This window comes from Pleuronectes platessa, chromosome 18 (genome assembly GCF_947347685.1).
Source record: "Pleuronectes platessa chromosome 18, fPlePla1.1, whole genome shotgun sequence".
NCBI lineage: Eukaryota > Metazoa > Chordata > Actinopteri > Pleuronectiformes > Pleuronectidae > Pleuronectes > Pleuronectes platessa.
Window position 1 is genome coordinate 19,653,260 of NC_070643.1, and position 25,961 is coordinate 19,679,220.

General features: G+C 47.2%; 1 protein-coding gene across 4 annotated transcripts in view; it reads left to right on the forward strand.

The window, feature by feature from the left end:
* hivep1 (HIVEP zinc finger 1) overlaps positions 1-25,250 on the forward strand; it is a 46,919-nt gene extending 21,669 nt beyond the window's left edge. For 2 of the 4 annotated variants that reach the window (XM_053446802.1, XM_053446800.1), the window contains exons 2-8: positions 12,048-12,101; positions 14,525-20,328; positions 20,440-20,567; positions 20,685-20,860; positions 21,869-21,970; positions 22,567-23,096; positions 23,494-25,250. In XM_053446802.1, coding sequence (XP_053302777.1) covers positions 12,048-12,101; positions 14,525-20,328; positions 20,440-20,567; positions 20,685-20,860; positions 21,869-21,970; positions 22,567-23,096; positions 23,494-24,621 — 7,922 coding nt within the window. In that variant the 3' untranslated portion in view covers positions 24,622-25,250. Of the gene's footprint in view, positions 1-3,388; positions 3,529-5,090; positions 5,159-12,047; positions 12,102-14,524; positions 20,329-20,439; positions 20,568-20,684; positions 20,861-21,868; positions 22,543-22,566; positions 23,097-23,493 lie in introns of those variants that run through there. The other 2 variants (XM_053446801.1, XM_053446803.1) reach the window with 2 other exon arrangements.
* Positions 25,251-25,961: the final 711 nt, after the last annotated feature.

Sequence of the window (25,961 nt, forward strand, 5' to 3'; positions counted from 1 at the left end):
CTGGTTTAAATCTTCACTTTGACAGTTTGCGTCTGAGACAAGTTGAGAAGAGTCTGCTCACTTCAGGCTGGACGTCCGTCTGACTCTGAATCTGGACTCTGTGGTCTGGACTCTGTGGTCTGGACTCTGTGGTCTGGACTCTGTGGTCCGGACTCTGTGGTCTGGACTCTGTGGTCTGGGTCTGAATCTGGACTCTGTGGTCCGGACTCTGTGGTCTGGACTCTGTGGTCTGGACTCTATGGTCTGGGTCTGAATGGATTTTACCTTTTCTGATCGCAACCCTCTACGTTAACGAGCCGACGCCTCGAGGAGGAGAAGGTCACGACGTGGAGAAGAAAGACGAGCGTAACTCTGCATCTGAGTTTTGTTGTTCATCAGGCCTCGCTGTGTGGTTTCAGATCGCTTTCAGTTTGGTATTCAGAGTATGGTGGGGGGGGGGGGGGGGGGTCAGTGTGGGCGGTGGGTTGTCTGCACACGTTATAGCTGCAGAGACAGTTAAAACACATGACTTTACTGTGTGCAGATGTTGTTAGGTGTGATTCTGATTGTGTGTGTTTGCAGACATCTTTAACCCTAGGACCCCCCCCCCCCCCCGGCACACAGGAGGCTGCGTATTAGAGGTTACCAGCTGGATTACTCCAGTCAGCCCCCGCTGCATTATCACCAGCTCAGCTGTCATTAACTCAGATGCTCCCACAGGGATGAGGCGGCGTGTCCTCCACTGCCCTCCTCACCCTCCTCACCCTCCTCACTCTCCTCAACCCCCTCACCCTCCTCACCATCCTCACCCCCCTCACCCCCCTCACCCTCCTCACTCTCCTCACCCCCCTCACCATCCTCACCCTCCTCAGTCTCCTCACCCTCACCCTCCTCACCCTCCTCACCCTCCTCACTCTCCTCACCCTCCTCACTCTCCTCACTCTCCTCACCCTCCTCAGTCTCCTCACCCTCCTCACTCTCCTCACCCTCCTCACCCTCCTCACTCTCCTCACCCTCCTAACCCTCCTCACCCTCCTCACCCCCCTCACTCTCCTCACCCTCCTCACTCTCCTCACTCTCCTCACTCTCCTCACCCCCCTCACTCTCCTCAACCTCCTTACTCTCCTCACCCTCCTCAAACAAACACACACTCCTCACCCTCCTCACTCTCCTCAACCTCCTCACTCTCCTCACCCTCCTCACCCTCCTCACCCTCCTCACTCTCCTCACCCTCCTCACCCTCCTCAAACAAACACACACTCCTCACCCTCCTCACCCTCCTCACTCTCCTCACCCTCCTAACCCTCCTCACTCTCCTCACTCTCCTCAAACAAACACACCCTCCTCACCCTCCTCACCCTCCTCACTCTCCTCACCCTCCTCACTCTCCTCAAACAAACACACACTCCTCACTCTCCTCACCCTCCTAACCCTCCTCACCCTCCTCACTCTCCTCACTCTCCTCAAACAAACACACAACGAGGTGGGTGGTGTTTGCGGAGTGATCCCCCCCCCCCCCCCCAGTCATCGTGAACATCGGAGCCGTCCCAGTGACTCAGTCCTGATTCTTTTGTTTTCAAACTCGCCCAACGACAACTTTTGCTCCGTAGCTCTGGTCGGTGTAATTACAGAGCACCGTGTTGCTGTTGGAGTTTTCCGGCCTGTGAAGTGTTTATCTTGTGCACCGCGGCCATGACTCTGCAGAAAGTGCCTGGTCACGCTGTGTGTGTGTTGCCCCGGGCCCTGTGTAAATACTGATGCTGATTTTCAGAACCTCTTTTCTTTGCGGTTGAACTGTCAGAATTTCCCATAATGACTGAAATAAGAATAAGAGGGGCGCTTCCTCTTTTCTTGCCGGGCAGAGCGCGGCGAGGTTAAACCAACAGGTGAACGTCCCTCAGGAGGATTGAGTCGCACACACAGTTGTTGTTGTGAACGTGACACAGCAGTGTGTTGTCAGCACGTCAAGGTGAATCCTCTCCTTCTGAAATATCGACCTCTTTTTTAGAAATCTCTCTCCGAGCCCTTCCTCTGACCCTGCAGCTTTATCTCGGCCTGTCAGTGTCAACACCGGCCTGTCGCTGTGTTTACCAGGCTCCTGTTTAACAGCCTCAACTCTCAGCCACGACTTAATATTGACTAGAAAAAAAAACACTCTCTCTCTCTCTCTCACAAGAATGCTGCGTTTTTCTCCCAGCCACTTCCAGACTCTTGGTTTTACGCCCACACGCAGACTTGAGTGTCTCTTTTTTTGGATTTCAAATGAAAAAACAATATCGCTGCTGGGTGTCTCGGTTTTCCATGGATTCTCTCAGTTGAGACAAAGAACAGAAGTGGTTTGCAGAGCATGGGAAAAACGACTTCTATCCAGTAGTGGAAAAAATCTGAACCGAAATAAAATTTGGATGTATGTAGATTGCGGGTTTGAGGGAGAAGGAGGAGAGTTGGACTTAATTAAAGTAGATTTGTGGATAACACAAAGTAGAAGGGAACAAACATCTACAGAGGCCCAACAGTCTCTTTAAATTAAATCACACTCGTACATATCAGTCCCCTTAACATGCCTGATATACAGATAATCAAGATTGATCCATTATTCTCTGAGAAATTAGTAAAAAAAATATCCAAAAACGACCTCCTTGGCACATATACTTCTCTACCTCTAAGTTTCAATAGTACTGTTGTGTAGTTTTTGCGTAATCCTGCCAACAAAATGGAATGACAACACAACTTCAGAGGAGGCGGAGGTGATTATTCACATCTTAAAAATGTGTCTGGACGGGATCTTTAAATGTTGAACTAAGTGGATTTAGATTAGAGAATAACTGAACATGATTATGAAAATGATAAAAGAGATTCTGTTGTTCGTCTTTAAAACAGGTCTGAAGGGGGGGGGGGGGGGAAGAGAAGAGAGAGTCAGGAAGAAGCCGTCGTTTCAAATAACACACCAAAAAAAAAAAAAAAAACTGAAACCACCCACAACAAGGAACTGAAAAACAACCTAAAAAAAAATGAAGTCATCCTCTGAGTCTCCGTCAGCCGGTGAGCGAGCTGTTGGGCAACCAGTAGTTAAATCCCTCCCCCCCCAAACACAAACACAGGGAGGGAGGGAGGGAGGGAGGGAGGCCGGGAGAAGGATCCCCTCGAGGGCGCCAAAACCGGTTTATGTGACGTCACCCGGGCCTGCTCACCCCCCCTCTCTGTCTTCCCTCCCCTCTCTGTCTCTCTCTCTCTCTCTCTCTCTCTCTCTCTCTCTCTCTCTCTCTCTCTCTCTCTCTCTCTCGCTCTCTCTCTTCCTGGGCCTTACAGGAATTCCCCTCCTCGTCACATTATTCTGAGGAAACCGCCGGCTACGCCCCGCGACGCACCGCTGCACGGCCACAGCTGATAGGCTGGAAACGCAGACTTGTGACTGCTTGTGTTGATGCAGTGTGTACATGTTGTTCTCTCCTTGTCAAGTGGCTTCTTTTGGTTCCTGGTCTCACACACACACACACACACACGCACGCACACAACACACAAAGGAGTCGCAGAGTGCTTGAGTCCCGGGTAAGAAGTCAGCATTTTGTCCTTTAGGTGCACGGCAGCATGCACACACACACACACACAGAGATGTGTTGTGTTGTTCTGTTTAAAGTGACTGTTTGTCCTGTGCTGAACCGACTTTAAGGTCATAGACGTGTGTGTGTGTAATGGTGTGTATGTGTGTGTGTGTTCAGCTCCAGTTGTGTGTGTTAAGCTGCACTTGTGTGTGTGTGTTCATGTGTCTGGACTGTTGAAGTTTTGAGCGACACTAGTAAAGTCTGCTGCGACATCTCCCTCGCCCGTCAGAAGGATTGAGACGTGACAGGAAGCAGTCTGCGAGCTGTCAATCAAACATGCTGCCAGAGTAACCAACAAGTGGGCAGTGGGAGCGTGGAGCCCGAGGACGGACGCTGTGATTGGACAGTTGTGTTTATTCTCCTTTTTTTTCCCGGCTGTTGGGTCAGTTCAACGGGAGCTGCGATGGATTCTAGTTTGGTATTTTTCTATCTCCTATATTTTACTGAAATTAGAGGAAGAGCAGAATTTGATTCCTCGGCTGAAACTGTGACTCTCAGGTCGTGAACCACTGAAATCTCTCGATCACATGTTTTCTCTTTACATCCGTCTGCGTGTTGATCTGTGGTGTGACTCGGACTTTCCCTATTTGAGCCTATAACTGAACAGAAATACCTGCTATTGATGGGACATGAATATAGTTATAATTTGTATTTTTTATTATGTGTATTTATCTGCTATGATAGTTGTTTATTCTCTATTGCTGATGCATCCTGTGATTTGTTTGCAGTGGGTATTTAAGATGCTGACTGTTTCTCTATAGCTGCTTTGAGACATGCACTGAACTCTGGTTAATCTCCTCTCATGCTCCGTAGGGGCTGGTTGTGAGAAAGCAAATGTGTCCGGGTGAGCCGAGACTTTTTGCTGCTCCAGAGAAAGTGTGAACCCACTTTGGAGCTTTAGATGTTTGTATTTGTCTATTTTTTAAACCTTTTGTTATGAACCACCGAGGAAAACCACGAGTAGAATAACTGAAATCAGTCAATACGTCCTAAAAATAGGCTTCACAGGGTTTGAAACCTTCCACGATTGGCGACTGCGTGGGAAGAAGATCGATATCTGTCGTGTGTTTTTCTTACCTCCGGGGTTAAAGCTGGTCTGAAAAAGATGGAAGAGGTAAAATCACAGTCACGTCCATCTTTACCTGCATCAAGCCCCCTAACACACACACACACACACACACACACACACACACACACACACACACACACACACACACACACACACACGTACACAAACCTTCTACCCACCCAGTAGATTTCTCGTTACATCAATTTCTCACACGGGTGCCCACGCAGTCCCAATAATCAGTGGCCTTCAGTCTGCAGCTTCTTCCACCTACAGTTTCCTGCGGGGGCAGCGGTACTGTACAGATACAGCGCCAAAACCACTGTCTTTGTCTGTTAGTGTGTGTTTGTTTGTGAGTGCGTGCGTGTGAGTGAGTGTGTGTGTGTGTGTGCAGCAGGGAGAGTGTGAGATCAATATTTCATTTGTTGACTGGGTGTTTGCAGCTTCGTCACGAGTTATTGTGAGGACGGAGGAATATCTTCTCCTCTAAGTATCGTTGAGACCCAGAAAGGTAAATCCTCATTTCCACATTGTTCATTGTTGATTGTGTGTGAGTGTATGTGAGTGAGTGTGTGTTTCCCTTTATAGCCATACATTATTAAAAGGTGGCTGCCCAGGGCTCTAGTTAAAGCTCAATACATTCCTTTAATTCGTACCTGCAGTTTCGATTCAGCTGTTTCATGCCGCATATAAACAACCTCTCTCTCTCTCTCTCTCTCTCTCTCTCTCTCTCTCTCTCCCCTCTCTCTCTCCCTCTGAGGATCGAGCGCTGCCTCCCTCCATCGTGGGATGTTTAACAGTCATCAGCTGATCTCAGGGCTGTGGAGGGAGCACGACTCACCTCACCGCTTTGTTTTAAAAAACGCCAGAAGCACTTCCTGCTCCAGCCGTCGCTCCTTATACGACTATGTGACATAATTGTGACATGATTTGTCATTAATTGATTCATTAGCTAAGCAGTGTTATGGACACTTGAGGCCACTGTAGAGACTTGATAGCTCTGTCTATGGCTTTCCTCTCGTGTGGATTTGACGAGGAGGAGGGAAACTCTCCGGCTCTCAGAGGAACGTGAGGAAGGAGACGGGTTTACACTCCCAGCCTGCTGATGATGATTGACTGCAGGGTAATGGGGGATTCCTCAGCTCTGCATCATCATCCTCGAAATCCGAGCACTTCCTGTAGCTCTCTCTCTCTCTCTTTTCTATAAGTCTTTCAGGCTGGCTCATCCCCCCCCACCCCCCCCCCCCCCCCCCAGACTCCTGGTTCAGGCGTGTCCACCAACATACAGAATGTGTCTGATGCTGACGGGAGCCCTTATGGGTCGGCTGCTGACGGCGGCAGAAACCCCGGCGTGGCTCCTCCGCTCGGCCAAAGGAAGCGAGCGGAGATAAGATCGCCAGACTTCCCGTAACAAGGTGTCAGGGAATTCTGCAGCTCGGGCTTCACCCAGCTGCTGTTGTGACTGAGAGGAGGACGTGTCCGTGTTTGATCACAGCTTCGTTCTCACATGAAGGCCGAGCGAGGCGGCTTCTCTGTCAAAGCAGAGACATGCGAGTGACTCTGCGTCTGTTTCTATAAAACTGTTATTTCATGAGAGAACCACTCAGGTGTTGATCAGAGTTCATAAAGCTCAAGCTCTGGCTCAAAACCTCTGTGTTAACCACATCTGGTGCAGCTGGCAACTTCTCAACCTGTGTTCATCTGAGTAAACTCATTCAAAACACGGCTCAGAAAAGACGCAAAGACCAAATCTGCCACTACTGGTTATTTGTTATTAATCTGACTGATATATAATCGAGTTATTGGTCCATAAAATATTTATATCACAGTATTCTGGAAGTATTCAGACTTCAAATCCCGTAAACATCAAATTTACCTTAGAACGAGAGAAGAATCGTGACATTTTAGGATCTAAACAAGATGTTTTCAGAATTTTTGCTCTAGAACTGATTACATTAGCCACGATTTTAATGGATTATTTATGTTTTACTTAATCTTTATTAATTGATTTATTGGTTTAGAGTTTATGAAAAGTTCCCAAAGCCTGATATCATTTCTAAAATCTTAGAAATCACCTAAACAATCAACAAATGATCAAATGACTCGTGGCTGATTCATTTTCTGTTAATCTGATTAATCCTTGAATTATTTAATCTGTGTTTAGTTGTTTGCTTTTGTCTCGTTAGTGACATCAGCTAATGTGATGGTGCGTTTGATGTGTGTGTGGCTGCACAGAGCCGGGTGGGTACAGCGGGCTGGTGGAGGTGCTCGAGTTACATAATCCCCATCACCCCCCCGCTCAGTGGAGGAGAAGAAGGAGGCAGCTGCCGACTCCCATCTCGTCATCTTCAGCCTGCTGAGGCATCTCTCGCCTTCTTCTCCATCTTCTCCTCTCTCCCTTTTTCATTTCCTCCGTCTCTCCTCCATCACCTCATCCGCACGTTCTCCTTCTTGTCTCTTTTCCTTTATTTCCCCTTTTCCTTTCTCCTCTTCTTTTCTTCCTCCTCCTCTCCTTCCTTTGTTTACATCTCTTCTCTTCTTTTCTTCCTTTCCTTCAACATTGCTTCCCTCCTCTTGTCCTCTTGAGCCTCCCCTCTCCTTACACTATTCCTCTCCCCCTCCTTTTCTATAGTTCTCTTCCTCTTCTCCTATTTTCCCCTCTCCTTCCACCCATCGTCCTCTTACTTCCTCTTCCTCCCCTTCTCGTCCTCCTCTTTCTCCTTTTCTTCTTTTGTTTTCTTCCTCCCTTCTCCTTCGACTCCTTCTCTCCTATTTTTCTTCCCACATCTCTCTCCTTCCTCTCCTCTTATTTCCTCCTCCTCCTCCTCTCCTCTCTTCCTCTTCTCTCCTCCTCTCCTCTCTCCCTCTTCTTTATCCCTCCTCTCTTGTGTTAATTCTAACACACAAACGTTGTGTTGTGATGAAGGGACTGTATCTGTTCTCTGATCAGCTGCAGCTCTCGTCTCAGCGGCTGCAGCTGGTGGACGCCCATCTGCCCACACAGTGAGGTCCGCTGGCATTGTTCAGGCGTGTTGCTGGCACGCCGGCGTGGTGCGGCGCATACTGATGACACCTCGGCGCTCGCAGCTTCTTCCCCGTGAAATGCACATCCTTCATGGAGAAAGCTGGAGCCGCCGGGGGCCGTCTGGCATATGGCTGCCACGAGGAGCTGCCACACTGGCCACCATTTGGCGTGGTGAGGCCCAGCAGGGCGGCCTGTCGAGCAAAACATGAACGTGTCACAAGCTGGTGGCGCGGGGAGGCGGGGGTGCGGGGGTGCGGAGCCTGGTGGTTATTTGTTGGGCAACAGGCAGAGGGGGCGTTCTGGGGAAGGGGGGCAGGGCGGGTTGGGGGGGGATCCAGTAGCGGGGGGGGGGGGGGGGGGGTGCAGCTGTGGGATGTAGCTGCCACTTTGCTGTGATGTAATGTTGTTATTTATTGAACAGGCCGAGCTCCACGTCCACACACCAGTTGGGTTTATTACATCTGTGATCCAGAGGCGAGTCGGTGTGAGTTTGGATCTACAGCTATTTCTTGATTATTATCCCGCCCCCCCGGCAGCATCTGATTGGTTGCAAGCTCACGTCCCAGTGGGCGCTCGGATCCAAAAGCACGCTCCCTGCACTCTGACGTCACTTTGACCCTGAGGGGGGGGCACAAGTAATCACATTTCCCACTCAACCAAGATGGAGCAGAGAGAGAGGGGGGGGAATGCACACTCTGGCACCCCCCCCCCCAGCCTGATAGATCAGAGATCACGAGTCGGACACCTTAGAGACACTGAGGACGAGCCTCCATCTGCATTTCACTGTCACCCTCTCGTGTTTGAAGGACGGTTATGAAGCGATGGTGTGATGGGGGGGGGGCGGGGGGGGGGCGGTCAAGTCGATAATTGTGCTTTGAGTAGATGTAATAGAAGCAGCGCATGTTTAAGTAACATTAGCAAAGTGTATTGATTCACATTTCACTAAATTATTGAAGCCAGTGAGACGCTGCACATGCTTTTCACTGACAGGAGACGTGTTGTGGTCAAACTCAGGTGCCACAGAGTTTGTGTTGCTTTTACATTCACACAAAAAGATTAAATACACAAATGTCTCCACAATGTGCTCTTCCTCTTTGACTTGTCTGCAGTTTGAACTTTGCAATAATCTTGGTTAGGAGTTCGAACGTCCCTGCACATGACTCGTTCTCTCTGTGAACACTTATAAAACCCGGAGCCTCATGACTTCATCTGTTTTCTCTTCCCCCCCCCCGCCCTCCATGTTCGTGGTCGTGTTCCACAACGCGCTCTGGTTTCCATCAACCGGCAACTCGCAGCGTTTGTGTACATTTCCTCTTTATTGTTTTCCCGCGGTTTACAGGACGGTTCGAGCATTGTGGCCGTCCCCTTCGACCACCGCGGCCACCCCGACATCCACTATGAGGGAGCCTGTAATCACTCCCTGCTGGGGATGGTTTTTTTAGGGTAACGCCACCTTGTCCCTTTCCACTCACTGGAGCTGATGTTTCCTGTTCTTTCTCCACGCTCCACAGCTCGGCCTCATTGGTGTCATTCGGCACGAGGGGTCCTGCTTGCGGCTTTGTTATGCAAGAGGGGCAATCTGATCTGTAACAGCTTACACTCTCCTCTCCAACCATACGCAACCACTAATACGATTTTTGTTGGGCAGTAATCACTCGCGGCTCGGTTTGCCAGCGCGGTCTAATACAAGACATATGTATCAAGCTGTGCAAACACTGAGGCACATGTTCAGAGGAGAGTCTGCCTCCAAATCGTCTCACCGCGCAGAAATAAGCGTTTATTACCTCAAATTGGTTTTGTTACAGAGGCCGGAGGTTGAGCCGGGGTAGTCGTGACTCTGGGGGGGGGAGCTTTGGGATCCTCTCTCTCCGTTTTGGAGGGAACACCGTGCCAGAGCTTTCTGCCAGGAAGACACAGCCGATGTGATTCCCCCCTGGTCGGATGGCGAGGGGAGCTCACGTGGTCGTTTTGCATGCACGACAACACAAACACACACACACACACACACACACACACACACACACACACACACACACACACACACATCTCTGTGTTCCCTCAGAGAGACCCGCACATAAACAAACACCTGCCCCGCTCCACATGTGCCTGGGTTGCTGTGGTTCTGCTGGCAGGGCGCCTTTGTTTTGCTCCACGGCCGCGCAGGGGTGTGGACACGTTATGTAATCTGTGGCGTGTGGCCGGGATATATAGAGAGAGGGAGAGAGAGGGGGGGATGGAGAGGGAGAGGGAGAAAGGGTGTGACAATAACACGCACTCACATGATGATGACATAAACTAGTGACCTCCTCTGCCCCCCCCCCCCTCACTGAGTATTCCCGGCATCGCTCTCTAATTTTGGCAACCGCAGAGGAACATCCTCTTTCACCCTCGATTAACATTTCTGCAATCTAGGACAGAGTTGTTACCGCCGGTCCTCGAGGACTCCGATGTCATGTGCAGGGCACGGAAGCCACAACGTGTTTTTATTCCATCTTGTTTCCATGGTCATGAGGAGGAGGAAGAAAACACGCGGCTGCCAGACGTAGTCCTCGTTCCTCTCCGTGGGCGAGCGAGCTGCGGGCTGCACTGTGAAGAGAAGCTCGGTGTGGTTTTTAAATTATAGATATTCAATTAATCAATTTAACTTTATTTGTGTTGCAGCCTTCATACAGGTTGGTGCAGTGCAAAGAGCGTGACAAGTAAATGATGAGAATAAGACAATAATTATAAATGCAGACAATGAAATAGATTTAAAAGCTGTGGTAGCAATGAAAGTAATAGAAGAATCAATACAAGGAATAAAAACATATTAACAGACGGATAAACTGGATGAAAACTTAGATGCAATAAAGTAATGTTTTGGACTTTATGTCTTTACTGCAGCTCATTTGTTTCCTGCAAGAGCAAGAAACTTAATTTAGTGTGAATTATAACTAAAACACAGTCGTATATTTGTGGTACATTTACAGTAATTTGGGAACTTATGGTTGTTGCACAAACTTGAGACTTTAATTCATCGGATCTGAGGTGAACTAATTGTATATAGGGTAAAATTTAGAGTAAATAATTGAGTAATAGATATTCACCAAGGTGTAAATGTTTCTTTTATTGAAATTCACCTGGAAGTCACTGATAAACTCAACACAAATTACTGAACTAACCAAAGTAACCATCTCAGAACTTAGACCGGTTTAAATGAGGAACCAGTACAGAACATACCATTGCCCTGGCTCACGCCCCATCTCGCCATGCTTAACAAGATATGAACAATTTCCTGGATCCGCCCGTTTTTCCGGGTCACTCTTGGGTCACTCCACAAAATTGTATGGAAATTGGTTCAGTAGTTTTTCAGACAAACAAACATAAACTCCTTGATGGAGGTAATAACCCAAATGTCTTGAGCACGGCCAGAACAAGCTTCACATAAATGGGAAGAATTAAAATTAAAAACTGCTGCTGGTGCCTCAGATTTCCTCAAACTAAAAGAAAAAACAAACAGTTGGATGAGAGTTTACATTTTAAAATCCTCACCCGCACTTTTGTATTATCATTTTTCATAAACCTGTCGCTTTGCAGTTCATCTGATGGACTCTGATTTATCCTTTTAAAAAACGAGAGAGAAGTAATGGAGATGTAATTACACCTTAACGATGCTTACCTCCTCTCTCTCCCCCTCCATCCCCCTGTGTGTCAGCCATTCACAGCGCATTGAACCCGCGTATATAATTAATATTGATTACAGTAACACGCAGTCGGCTCCGTGCCACCTCCCACACGTCCATATGGCTGGTACAGAAACAGGTTCCTCACCTGCTGGATTGTGGGTAATGACTGTGACGTACAGAAGGTCGCAGAGCAGCGACTCTCTCTTCCCTCGGGGGGGTAAACAGCATTTGAATATGTAAATCAATCTGTGGGTGAGATCTCGCTGTGATATTATGAGAATAAATCCCCCTTTATCGACTTGTTTGCAAACTTAACCTACACATTATACTTACTCGTGCTGGTGACGCTTGTATGGTTGTGTTATGGTGCACACACACACACACACACACACACAGACACACACACACACACCTCATCCCTCATGATTACACTAGTTTCCACACTGGAACAGTTCACTCTCTGGGCTGTGGAAGAATATCTGTTTCTCATTTGGAGGAGCTTCGTGCTGCTGCAGCTGTGTGGGAAGCATCCCCAGTATCATTAGTTACGTTGTGCACTGCCTTCGCTGTGGAGACGGAGTGTGTGTCTCTCTGTGTGTGTGTGTGTGTGTGTGTGTGTGTGTGTGTGTGTGTGTGTGTGTGTGTGTGTGTGTGTGGATGTGGGTGTCTGTGCAGCGCCGCTCAATATGTTTTCTGTTTGTGTCTTTCAGATAAAATCGAGGAGGCACAGAAAGAGCTGAAAGAGCCCAAAGGCTCACAGAAAGGTAAGAGCTTTATCAACATTTAATGGAAGGAGTTTAGATTAAATTTTCAAGATGAAATATGGAAAGTTTTTCTCTTTCACTTTCATTTATCTTTCTTACAAATTTCTAGATTTTGTAAAAACTATTTTGGTCATTGCTCATATATCACCTGTTTTTGTTTTTTCATTAATGAATGAAAGATTCACCGTAAAACCGATTTTTTTTGCGTCTCACAAACATGTATTATATAGTCTCTTTGTGTATGGCTGCGATTTTAGATTTATCATAATTTTACTTAATTTAATTAGTATAAATATAATATTTCCAGATTTGTCCGTTAGAATTACTGTAACATATGAGTAATTGCGCTTGACACAGTGAAAATAATTTTAATGCATTTCTGGTATCTGGTAATTTCTCTTACGCTTTTTCTTTCCAATAACAAAGTATAAAATGGGCTGTGTGAAATTATTCCAAGAAGGTGTCCCTGAAATATTCTCATTTGCAATAAAAATAATTTATTTTGCATCTACAGTTCTGATTGCACATTTACAACAGCCATGGTATTAAAATAGTGTTTTTAATATCAATTTGTGACACATGAAAAATAAGAGACACATTTTAATTTGGTGCTTGTTTACAACCAGTGGAAACTCTGTTGTGCAGTATCACTACAGTAAAAACCTTATTACACATAGGACGGGAATTTCTTTTGTTAAGTTGGCTGTGTAACTTTATTTAAATAGAGAAGCCAGTTCGGTTGAACTGGGATTGCTTCACTGTGTCTGTTCAAACTGTGCCTGAGAATAAATCATCTGAACTCACCGCGTCACTTAGACATTGTCCTTTTAAATACCACCCAGCTCCAGCCATTGTAAATGAGCCTGGGTGGAGACACCCAATGGAAACACAGTACAATTAAAAATATCTCAAAGTACTTTTAAAGGTCTTCATGTCCCCGCCCGTCAATCAAGGCTAATCACTGTTACAACCACCTTTTTTAAAAGAAGTTCATTCTGCCAGGAGGAGTTTCACTGGATCACAGAGGAAAGGAATATTAAGAAATATATAAAGAATCATTAATACAGATGGAAAATATGGAATTTAAAATGTGGGATTTTATTGTGTCTGGAAATAGCCGAGGCAGATTTTTCTCATAAATAAATAAAGAGATTGAGAAATGTTGTTTGTTTATGAAGCAGTTTTTAAGGTGGAAGATTTGTGAAGTCACGGAATCTCTTTTTTGCACATTTGTCTGAGCGGTGGGCTGGAAGAACAAATCCCTTTCCCGTGTCTTTCAACGTCTCATTAGAGCGGCTTATTTGAGACAGATCAGAGGGTTTGTTTACCAGAACCCGTTGTGTCGGCTCTGAAGGATCACCGGCTGCATGTTGGCCTGATGAATGGATTAACCTATGTAAAGACGAGATGAGGTCAGAGCTTGTGAAGGAACCCTGACCTCATGTTGGGAAATACCTTCACAAGCCAGGAAACCGTGACAGGTCACTGCCAGCATTATGCAACATGTCCTTTTTAAAACCACTGGCCTGAGTCATTTATGGAACACCGTGGTATGGGTGTAGCCCTTTTAAAAGCAGAACTGCATTATTACTGGAATGCAGTGTTGACGACATGCACATTCAGCTTCTCATAACTGTGAGATGTGTTTGTTTCACACATCCTCTGATCAGCCAAGCCTCCGTAGATCAACATATCTGAGAAGAAAGAACTCGTTCACTTATGTAAGTAATGAAGCGGGGGGGGGCTGCGGCCATATTAGTCACACAGGAAATAAATAAACTGTAAAAAAAAAGTGTCTAAATCCGGGGTGAGGAAATGTTGAAGAAGTGTTTAAATTTATTTCAAGCAACCTTTGCAACGGGTGTGTCTGATGTCAGATGGTAGTGATGGTGATGCCACTCGCAGATGATTATAGCTGAAACAATTTATCTTAGCTCAGACTAAACTCTACCATACATGTCTTGTTAAGGAAGTAAATCCTATTATGTTCTAAACTGTTGATGCAAACTAGGAAAGAAAATATACTTTAACACAATTAATGTTTAAATGACAGTTATATAACGGACAAGTCAAAAATACTCTAGTATCATGATAAGATAAAGGGTTCTCTCTTATCCACCATTTTATAAATTTGGAAATATTCACCAAACTAAAACCGATTGCCTGAAACAGTGGATCCTTATATATAATAAAACAAATCAGGATTATCTGAACTCTAAACAAAGTTTTTATTTAATTAGTGATGCAAAAATAATGCGCCAATGGGAAAATGCGACTGTACAGCAGAGGAAATAGAGTTTATTTTCTCAGCTGGGACGTATGTGGTCATCCTGCACATGTGGTTGAACGCTGGGAACATTTGGTAAAAGTGATGGTGTCATTCTGCAATTCTGCTTTTCTCATAGTTGTGTCTTTGTCCACAGGAATATCTGAGAGCAGTCGCAGAAATGCAGATAACATAAAAGGCCTGAAGAGGAAAAAGGTTGTTGCAGAGAATCAGCTCAAGAAAATCCCGAAATCTCCGGTGAAGAAGCCCCTGCAGTCGAAAGCATCCGAAACTGTGCTTCACGGAGCGTCATCGAAGGAAACTACACCGTCCTGCTCCTCCTCCTCAAACAGTCCTTCCCACAATCCTTCCACATCACCCGGTGGTGTAAGAGACCAACATGATGCCCCACCAGTTGCAGCATCCCCTGGGGAGGGGTCTTCTTCAGCTGATGCTGAAAGGCTGAAGGAGGAAGAAACATCTCAGAGGGCGCCGTCGCTTGAGACCACTGATTTTGAGGAAGGCTCTTTGATTGCTGCCGAGGTGTCGCAGGCCAAAGACGTCAAGAGCGAGGAGCCCAGCTTCGAGGGAGACCCTTACCACAGCAGTGCTCCACTTGATGTTCTACTTAAGGCCATGGAGCCTGACTTCAGTTCGCTGGCTGAGAGGAATAATGCCTTGCAGGTCACAGCCATTGGAAAACCAGCTTCCAGCCTTCATGCTCAATGCAGCGGTGAATTAAATACAATGCCAGCTGTCAATGTCGGTCTCCAGAACCAAACCTCTCATTTGCAGACTTATTATATTGACAAACAAGGCAACGTTATTGGCATTGCGGCACCGCTGCAGAGGAATGTGCAGACATCCACACAGGGTATACCAATGCAGTCGTCTCCACTGGTTTCATCACAATTTATGCATGTATCTTCGAATCCTGAAAAGCCTGCCTTGCACATGAGCTTCAATTCTGGACCATCCACCATAACTCATGCACCTGTTCCCTCGGGTTCCAACGCTTTGCCACAAAGCCAACCACCTGTTGTGCACACATGCCAGTCCATCACTGCAAGTGTGCCCAGCACCATTCAGGTCCCAGTTACGCCATGCAGCAACCATGTTCAGATGGCCACTGTAATGAACTATGGTGCTGAGCAGGTTTCCAAGGACCAAAAGGCTAAAAAGCCAGGAAAATACGTGTGTGAATACTGCAGCCGAGCATGTGCAAAGCCCAGTGTGCTGCTCAAACACATCAGGTCCCACACAGGAGAAAGACCATATCCCTGTGTTACTTGTGGTTTCTCATTCAAAACCAAGAGCAACCTGTACAAGCACAAGAAGTCACATGCTCATGCTATTAAACTGGGTCTCATTGCTCGCTCTGAATCTGGAGGGGGATCATTATCTCAAGAATCGGACAAAGCCCTCGGGACACATTCAGATCCGGAGGAGAGCGGTGACAGTGATGAGGAAGGTAGCACTGCGGACTTGGACCCTGACTCATCACAGGGCTTTGTGGCAGCTTTGTCTGAAACTAGTTTACAGAATGCAGGTACAAACCAAGCCAGCCAAGGGGTAGTGGATTCACCAGGTGTGTTCGACTCTGTCAAACCAGCACATGGCCAGAGGGCTCATGAACCCAAAGTTACTGCTGCACTTCCAAAAGTTGTCGTATATCCAGTAAACGTCTCCCCTCTGAGGGCAGACAGTCCAAGAGTTACAGGTGCAGCACCTGAGCAAGCTGCTGCACAACGGCAACGAGACTTCCAGACTGCCAATCTGAGATCCAGCATCACCGTCCTGTCGTCTCTGAAAGAGGTGGACGGTGCGAATCCCTCACTAGATACTGTGAGTGAAGATGAAGACCAGCAGTGCAAGTCTCCACTGTTGGGTGGACACGCTCAGCTTCAGAGGCAGCAAGCAACAGACTTTTCTCAACAGCAACAAGCCAAGTGTCTACTCAGCCCCCGCAGTCTGGGAAGTACAGATTCTGGGTACTTTTCACGCTCGGAAAGTGCTGACCAGGCCATGAGTCCACCGAGTCCTTTCGTGAAGATAACTCCACCGGTAGATATCGACATTGCCAAGAACATTCTTCCAAATATCCCCCCTGTGGCTGCCACAGTGATGCATGTAGCAGCTGAGCAGAAGCCACGGGCCACAGTTGGACAGATGCGTCCACCGCTAGAAGCCAAAGCACTTTCTCTGGAGGAACGAATTTCAAAGTTAATATCTGACAATGAGGCAGTAGTGGACAACAAACAGCTGGACAGTGTCAAGCCAAGAAGGACGTCCCTGTCAAGGAGAGGTAGTATAGACTCCCCTAAATCATACATATTTAAAGACTCTTTTCAGTTCGATCTTAAACCAATGGGAAGAAGGTCAAGTTCCAGTTCAGACATCCCCAAGTCCCCATTCACCCCCACAGATAAATCTAAGCCAGTGTTTCTTCTCTCTGTACCTTCTCAATACCCACCAATGGATTGTTTGCCAATCACGAGGAGTAACTCTATGCCTACGACCCCTGGACACTCGGCTCTTCCTCTTAATGTTGCTCCCCTTCCTCACCCTTTGCGAATTTGTCAGTCATTTGATGAAAAGATTAGTTCGTTCAGTGATGATGTATTTTCCTCAGTCCCGTCAACCCCAAATCCAGCAATACATTCTCGTACATTAGTCAGACAAGCCGCTGTGGAAGACTTTACCACAAGTGAAGGACACGGCCTCCCTACTGTTCGCTCCATGGATGACGGCTATCACGGTCAAAGCAGTTCCGCTGAAGTGATGCCAAGGAGCAGATCTTTCGAGCATAACCAGGACAGAAACAGAAAGCCTCTACAGAACAAAGGCACAATGTACGAGTGTGAAACCTGTCGTAACCGCTACCGAAAGTTAGAGAATTTTGAAACTCACAAGAAATTCTACTGCTCTGAGCTTCATGGCCCAAAAAACAAGCCACAAGCTGTCAAAGAAACGGATCAGGATGTTTTTCACGTTAACGTACAGCAGCCCTTAGTCCCCAGATGGACTGGTGTTCCAGGAATACTCGATCAACAGACATCTATTAGAAAAAGAAGGAAAATGAAAAGTGTTGGGGATGAGGATGATCAATCTCCAACCGAGACCATTCCCCCTTGTTCTGTTACCTTTGAGCCACCAACAGCTCCGGCAAGTCTGACCTTTTCTCAGCATGCTGTAATAGACGTACAGCCCAAAATTAATCAGCCAAAGCTACCTCAGATTCAGCTCGTAGCAAGAGGTATAAATACTCCAGACTCCAGACTATCACCAATACGAGAGACCCAGATCAGCACTTCCACTAAAGGAGATCTGCAAAGGCAAGGCAGCGGTACGTCAGTCATTAGACACACCAACTCTCTCAGCAGACCCAATTCGTTTGAGACAGAATCTATTGACAGGGCCTCTCCTGTTGATATTATGGAGAAGGATCCCCCGAACAAACCCAAACCAGACGCAATAGCAAATGTCTCAGCTGACGGCTACCATGAAGAAACATGCAAACCCAAGAGTACTGACTATGGAAAACAAATGAAGGAGCAATGCACTGATTGCACAGGAGCACCAGGTAGTGAAAACACCACTCCTGTTCATCAGTCGCGTTTGGTTCGTCAAAACAACATTCAGGTTCCTGAGATTTTTGTCACAGAGGAGCCTGACAGAGAGCACGAGACACAAATATCTGAACCAGCAGATAAACCTGCAGAACAGTTCAACTGGCCGCAGAGAAGCGAGAGTTTGTCAAAGTTACCGGCAGAGAAACTGCCGCCGAAAAAGAAGAGAATTCGTCTTGCTCAAATGGAACAATCCTCAGGTGAATCCAGTTTTGAGTCCAGCCTCTCACGAAGCCTCAGCAGGGACAGTAGTCTCTCTCGTTGTTCCAGCATCACAGCGTCTTTCGACAGAGATGAGACATCTAGGTCAGAGAGTCCATCTAGAGGGGAGTGTGTTGGCAAAGTTCCTGAGCCTCAAGGTTTGCCAACAGCCTTCAATACTCTCGGTGTGCCTGGAATGATGAGGCGTGCTGTATCTGAACAGATCACTTGTACTCAGCCCTCTGTGGAGATTTCATGTGACTATCGCAGCAAGTCTTTTGACTGTGGCAATGTATCGCCCAGCAGATCTCTGTCACCCGTTGGTCAGCCAAGAGGTGGAAATATCTCCCACGTTTCCCAGGTGCCACTTATTGAAAGGAGGCGGGGGCCATTAGTTCGCCAGATGTCTTTAAAGATAAACCCAGAGAGTCAGCAACCTGTTCGCAAAGCAGTTATACCTCTAGATAAACCTCCAATGACAAACGTTAGCTCTTTAACTCAGAATAGATCCCAGCAGATTCACATTGCCAATAGGCGCCCTATGGCTCCGCCTTTTATCCTTCAGAGTGGTGATGCACCGTTACAAAATAATGAACACGTGGTGCAAAGCATTAATTTGGGAAGCCCAACTCAACAGGCTCAAGTCCATGGCCTTCCACACCCTTGGCATCAAACATCAAGGGTTCAAGTATGCCAAAAGATACAACCGCCGCTGACCCAGATCATAGTTTCTCACGAGAATATCAAAAACAAACCAGCTGATTCTGAAGAAAGGAAATCTTTTGTGCCCCAATACCAACTGCAGTGTTCCGCTCTGAGAGCAAGCCAAACGTTTTCATTCCCCAGCACGCAGGGCACTCAGCTAGCTATGCCACTTTTAACGATACCAATTGCCAATCCCATTTTGAGTATTTCGAAATCACCTGACGTGATCCAAAATGTATATGTGGCTCAACCCAGTCATCAGGCCTCTGAGATTAAGGCGCAAACTGTAGTTTTGTCAGGTAAACCGCAAAGAAACCCTTTTGATCAGAGCCAAGCAGGAGCGATACCACTGCCACAGATCCTGATCACCCATGAGCAGATGCACCCGGCTCCCTCTCTGTCCAGTAAAACTAGCCTCTCATCCACTCAAAGTGTAGACAGTGATACTCATGCTGTACCGACTGCAAAGAAGGATAGGATTCAAACGGAAACCGTGAACACTCACAACCACATCGGAGAGCGAGCTCCTTCTCTTGGGTCTTTACATTGCACTCAGAAATTAGCGTCAGTGACTCTGTGCCCTCAGCAGGAACCCACTGCTTCAAGTAAACGAATGCTGTCGCCCGCCAACAGCTTGGACATCTACATGGAGAAGCACCAGAAACGGGCTAAGGATGAGCACGGCGTGGCCTGTCTCACTGATGGCAGGTCCGTCAATTATCTTAATTCCAAGATGTCTGAGGTAACGCGGCAGCGGAAGTTTACACTTGTGAGGCAGGTGTGCACGACGGAACCAGTGGACAGTCCCATTGAAACTGAGGCTCCACCTCTGCCCCAGGTTAAAACAGACGGGGTGAAGGACTCGGAGGCAACTGATGACGTCAAGCCCATGTCACCTGACAGTACCGGGCTGGACAAAGACACGAGCACAGTTATTCATGAGGCAGTCGCTGCCGTGAATGCTACACCTGGTAGCCAGGTCATCTGCACTCCAGCTAATGATGCCCTGAGGCCCCAAGAGAAAGCTGAGGATCAGAGGTGGACTCCTGCCAAGTCACCTATTAAACCTTCCAGTTTCCATGGTAGTCAGGGGAAACTGACCACCTCTGTGTCTGTGGTCAACACGAAGGACAGTCACCGCCTGTCTTTCCCAAGCCTGAAGACTGCCACCACATTCACATGGTGTTTCCTGATGAAGAGGAAACCTCTCCATGTTCAGCAGACTGACCTGAAGACTTCAGCATATGCAGCCTGGACTGTCAGCCCCAACAACCCTAACCCACTCGGGTTGCCCACCAAGGTGGTCATGTCTCTGTTTGACTCCAAGCAGACCTCCAAGAAAATACACTACACCTCGGCCATAAGAACCAACGGAAAACTAGATGCCCTGTCTTACTCTGCCAAGCTGAAAGAAGTCATGCCCAGGGTAAGAACCACATTTCTCAACGTTTAAAAAGTTTCATTTATATATCTATCTATATCCGTGCCTCGAGTTCTGATCAGATCAATGAATGCATCACGTTTCTTCTCGCTGCAGCTGCCAATCACCCAGAGGTCCGTGTCACCCAGAGGGAAAGCGCAACCAGAGAGTCAAACCAGCAACGACTCGGACAAAGACCTGGTGCCTAAAACGGAGCCAAGACGGGTCAAAATATTTGACGGCGGGTATGTTTCACAGCAATGAAGACATTTTCTATTACACTACCATCAGAAAGCTTTATGTGGTTTATATATTTCTGTTCTGTCCTAAATGTCCCTCTTGGCTGATTTGCAACCCCACAGATTCAAGTCTAATGAAGAGTATGTTTACGTACGTGGGCGCGGACGTGGTAAATACATCTGTGAGGAATGTGGGATCCGCTGTAAAAAGCCCAGCATGCTGCGCAAACACATCCGCACCCACTCTGATGTGCGGCCGTACCACTGTGTCCACTGCAACTTCTCCTTCAAGACAAAAGGTTAGAACACAGAACATGATCCGTGTTCACAGCTTTAAGTCCGAAGCCACTGCTCATGTCCTTGTGTACAAACACACTGTGTCTCATATGATATGATGGATGTTATTTTACCTATAGATGCACTATTTTTACATCAGAAACAGTTTTTTTCCAAGACTTGATTGATTTATCAACTTGTTTTCTTTGTGCTGTGCAAATGCAACAAAAAGTGCTTCACATAAAAGCCGTTAAAACATTTACAAGAAGAAAGGAAGTGAATATAAAATGCAGGTTAAAAAAACTGTATATTATATAAATTAAACAAAATTAAGACAGCAGGATAAGACACAAATGAACCCACTTAAACACACCAGGAGAAGAGTGATATTAAAAAGTGTGTCTCAAGGTATATTTTTAAAATGACAATATATTTAGAGCCAGTATGACTTTCGGGGAAATTGTTCCAGCACCTTGGGACGTAATTAATAAAGATGTCTTTTAGTTCTGACATCAGGAACAGAAGAAAGTTATGATTTGAATATTCTGCATTTCATGTTGTATTGAATTTCTAGATTTATTATGACACACGTACTTTACACCATGATGCAAATACTACCAGAAGTTTTTAGAAAAATTATATTTGGAAAATCACCGATCAGACAAAACCATTTGCTTTCACTTAAATGCACATTTTGAAACTGTATCATGTAGATGAACTTGATCTGCTGCAGTTCACTTTGTCCTCTTAGAAGTTATGAAATGAAAATACGTTGTTTAACCGTCTCTTCAACCAAGACAGGATGATTCACCGCTCTTTATCGAACTCGCCTGCCCACGCGACACTGCAGAGCAGCACTCGGTGTCAGAGCAGCCCACGTTCATTTAAAAATGTCTTCATCAGTTACTCACCCCCCCTTTTACGTACAGTTTGCCCAGCGACCACATTCACTTACATAAAAAAAAAAAAACTCCTGTGCTATTGTTCGAGCTCTACCCCCCCGCAAGACCTCACTGCCTCTGTTTCTGCAGGAAATCTGACCAAGCACATGAAATCCAAGGCCCACAGTAAGAAGTGCATGGAGATGGGGGTGCCTGCGGGTCTCATAGACGATCTGGATGCAGAGGATTCAGGTAAGTTTGTCCACAGGGAAATATAGAAGGATCGCTCATCATGGTTTTTAATTACAGTGAATCACTCCAGGTTTAAAAGTGACTTAACACATCTTATTAACTGCTTATCTGCTTTGGTTTCAAACAACAAGAGTTTCCCTTGTTTCTTAAAAGTTAACACCACGATAAACGTAACAAAACCCAGGATTGTTCCTGCTGGTGCTCGGTTGCTGTGTCGATCAATAGCTTCGCCACGGTCTAATTAAAAAATTCTAAATGCAGCTTCTTCCTCTGTTAACTCGAAGCACATGTGGGCAGCGTTCACAGCATTTGGAAAGAGGAAATTGCTGCGTCTAATTTTAGAAGAAAAAAAAAAAGATGGAGAGAGCGAGAAGCGGCCTGAAAGCGCTCTATGGTCCCAGTCTCTAAGAGCATATTTGTTTTTCCTCCTCTGTCTGTGATGGAGCTCCGGGGTGTGTGTGTCGGTCCAGGGCGCTACACACTATTACTGCAGCAGCACAAAACACTGAGCTGTGTGTTGACTGCTGGATTTCCTCACTGTATGAAACCAATAATAGACGATAACGAAGGAGTCTGACTTGTTTTCTCATGTGCAGGAGACCGCAGTCAGGTGAGCAGTGCCGACCGCCAGGACTCGGACGGCGATGACTCCGACGGCCCCGACGATGAGGAGAACGACGAGGAGGAAGAGGAGGACAGCCAGGCGGAGTCGGGCCTGTCCACCAACCCGTCTGTCTCCGCCAGTCCACAGCACATCCCTTCCAAGGAGGTGGAGGTCCCGCCTAGCGCCCTCCTCGCCCAGATGTCCATCAGCTCAGTGTGCTTCCCTCTGTCCCTGCCTCCAGCTGCTGATTCCCACACATCAGACTCCGAGTCCGTCCCCATGATGAGCCCCGTGTCCCTCAGCAAGCAGATCTCCATCTCTGGGTCCTGCTGCAGCTCGCTGCCCCTCCCCACCTCTCCACCTCCGCCTGTTGCCACTACGTCAGAGTCCTACACCTCAGACACCGAGTCAGTGCACATGATGAGCCCAGTGTCACCATGCAGGCAGATGTCCATCGACTACCCTGACTTTGACGTGCCCCCTAGTCCCCCAGTGCCAGGAAAGGGCTCCATGCTCGGCCAGGTGAGAGCCATGTATTCTCATTGTGTGTCGCTCCACCCCCCCTCTCTGCCCGCCTCCCTTCTTTCCTACACCTTCCCTTTGAATCCTGCATGCGAGGCACTTTCACAAAGCTCCTGTCAATGCTCTGCAACAAGGTGATTAGTCTCATTAGGTTCTGATTAGTGGATCAATCCAAATATCATTAAATCTTAGGGCTGCCACTTTTTTTATTCAAAAATGCTTCAAAAATCTTCTCGACGGTGGGGGGGGGGGGGCCGTTAGTATTGGAAATGTAATCAGCTTACTAAGAATACTAAGTGTCGGCCCGATAATACTTTAATCTCTTTACATCTTGTAAGATTGTGCCACAGTTGAGTCTAGACATAAGATTGAATTGTCTGTTTCTGTCTTTTTAAAGGACGCCCCCGCTCCCCCTCCCGCTGTGGTGACCAGTTACCCGGGCATACCAGTGGACCGGGGCACTCAGACCTCCTGCTACGCGTCTCACGGCCCTGAGCTCTTTCCACCGCAGGGTCTTTGCCAAACACTGGGAGCAGGGACCCAGACCCACCTGTTCAGTCACCTGCCCCTGCACTCCCAGCAGCCGGCTCGCTCCTCCTACAGCATGGTCCCGATCGGGGGGATCCAGCTGGTGCCCGCCGGCCTGGCAGCTTACTCCACCTTCGTACCGCTCCAGGCGGGCCCCGTCCAGCTCACCTTCCCAGCAGTGAGCGTCATCCACAGGAACACGAGTCCGTTACCAGCTCCCCACACTCCACCCCATCCGGAGGGCTTGCACACCCAGCCGCTCGTGGTCCAGGAGCCGATCAGCAGCGTCGTCCCCTGCTTCCCCCTCGGGCAGGTCGCTGGCCTGCAGGCTCAAACGATACAACCGGTGGGTCTGGAGACACTTAAACTCATGGGGCTGACCAGCACAGGCCTGACATCCACCCAGCTGCTGCCCCAGCAAGGGCTCACCCTCAACGCCACCCTCGGGCTGCAGGTCTTAGCTGCCAACCCCACCTCCCAAAGCAGCACTGGCCTCCAGACACATGTCCCAGGTCTGCAGATAGTGAACATCTCCCTGCCTGCCATCATTCCTTCCCTCAGCCCGCTCTCCCGTCTCAGTCCTCTGCCCGGTCCCTCCGAGAGGCAGGGCAGCCCCGAAGCTCCGGGAGCACAGCCATCTCAAAGCGAACACGGGCTTGGTTCTTCGCGGAGCTGCATGGCCGCTTCACCGCCCGCTCCCGTGAGGGTCGGCAGCTCCCCGGGACTGACCGCAGGCAGCAGGGCGAGCCCCGGAGGCCTCAGCAGAGCAGAGCCGGTACAGACAGTCGAGAGGGAGGACAGGGAGAAACCTCCACAGCAGCCTCCGCCGCCTGCTCCTGTGAGCCGAGCCGACGCCGCCAAGGAGTCACCGGCTGAGGGCGCTAGCAATCCTGCACCCCCCCGACCGCCACCGCCAGTGTCCAGCTGGCAGACGGTAAGCGATGACTATAACGAGGTGTCCAGTGAGGACGAGGACAGACTGGTCATCGCCACCTGAAGAAAAAAAAAAACCCAAGTGGAAAAAAGCTCTTCTTGTTCTCTTTTTGTAATTCTCGTCACTTTGTAAGACTGAAAACACTTTTCAGGGGTTTGTCTCTCGACGAATCACCTTTCAAAGCACAGATGCTGACATTCATATTGTATGTGCAATCACATGAAAATTGTTATGATGACCAATCGTTTTATTTTTACTGTTTTTTGTCAGCTCCACACATTTTCTTTTTTTTGTACATGTTGTATAGACAATTGTGCCTTTATGGAGTTTCTTGTTTAGGAACCTGTACATAATTCCTCATAAATTCAGTAGTTGCTTGTGTTTATTTCAAAAATATAGAAGTAAAAAAAGGCCTAACGATGGAGAATATCAATTTTATTTTGGAGGATGTCACTCGTAAATATATGGAATTATAAATGTTGTACTGGTATATGTACATTTCTATGGATTATGGGGCAATGTTTTTCTGTGTACAGATGTTGTGTTCAACTATTTATTATAATCCATCTAGTGCCCATTATGATTCATAAGTCCATAGGTATGTGCATTATAGTAGCTTTACATTTCTGTATCAATATTCTTAACTGTATCAGTAAAAATTTGTTTACAAACAATAAAGTGGTGTCACTGTATTTTGAAAGTTTCACATTAGAAACATCACGAATGACTAAAGGTGGGTTTTGATTTTAAGGTAAAACTATTGAAGATACATATGAACTGTTGATTCTCTACTGAATCTACAGGATCTCAGCAACTTATAAGTATAGTTACAGGTTTCCAGCTCAATTTGTTATGATGCAGAGGCTGAATAAAATCCCAACCCTCTATGAAACCTTACCCCCGACAAGGCCCCTGATGAAACCACATTGAAATCACTAATCTGGATGTGTCTCTCATCAAGATCCACGAATTATTCTTTGATAAAGAAAGTGAAACAAAATTCCTGGATCCGCCCCCTGATTTGGATCTGCACCAAGTTGAATTGGTTCTTCTTCTCTGACTCACTTTAACTCCATCCTCCAAGTTCCATGGAAGTCTGTCCTGTGACTCTCATTAAATACCTCAGATTTTTTGTCATCAATATCTAGGAAATTCACTACATGCCCATAAAAGAACATAATAAAGATATTCCTGGATCTTCCCCCTTTGTTCAGATCTGAGCTGAGACTTCATGGCTTCTCTCTTGGCCCGTGTCCCATCTTTCCACCAAGTTCTGTAGAAATCTGTTCAATCATTTTTTTTTTTTGCGTAATCCTTCTGAGGAACAAACCAACCATCAAACGGAAACTAAAAGTAAACTGGGGCTGTAAACTGTGTTGTTTGGAGAGTTCAGCTGTGGATGG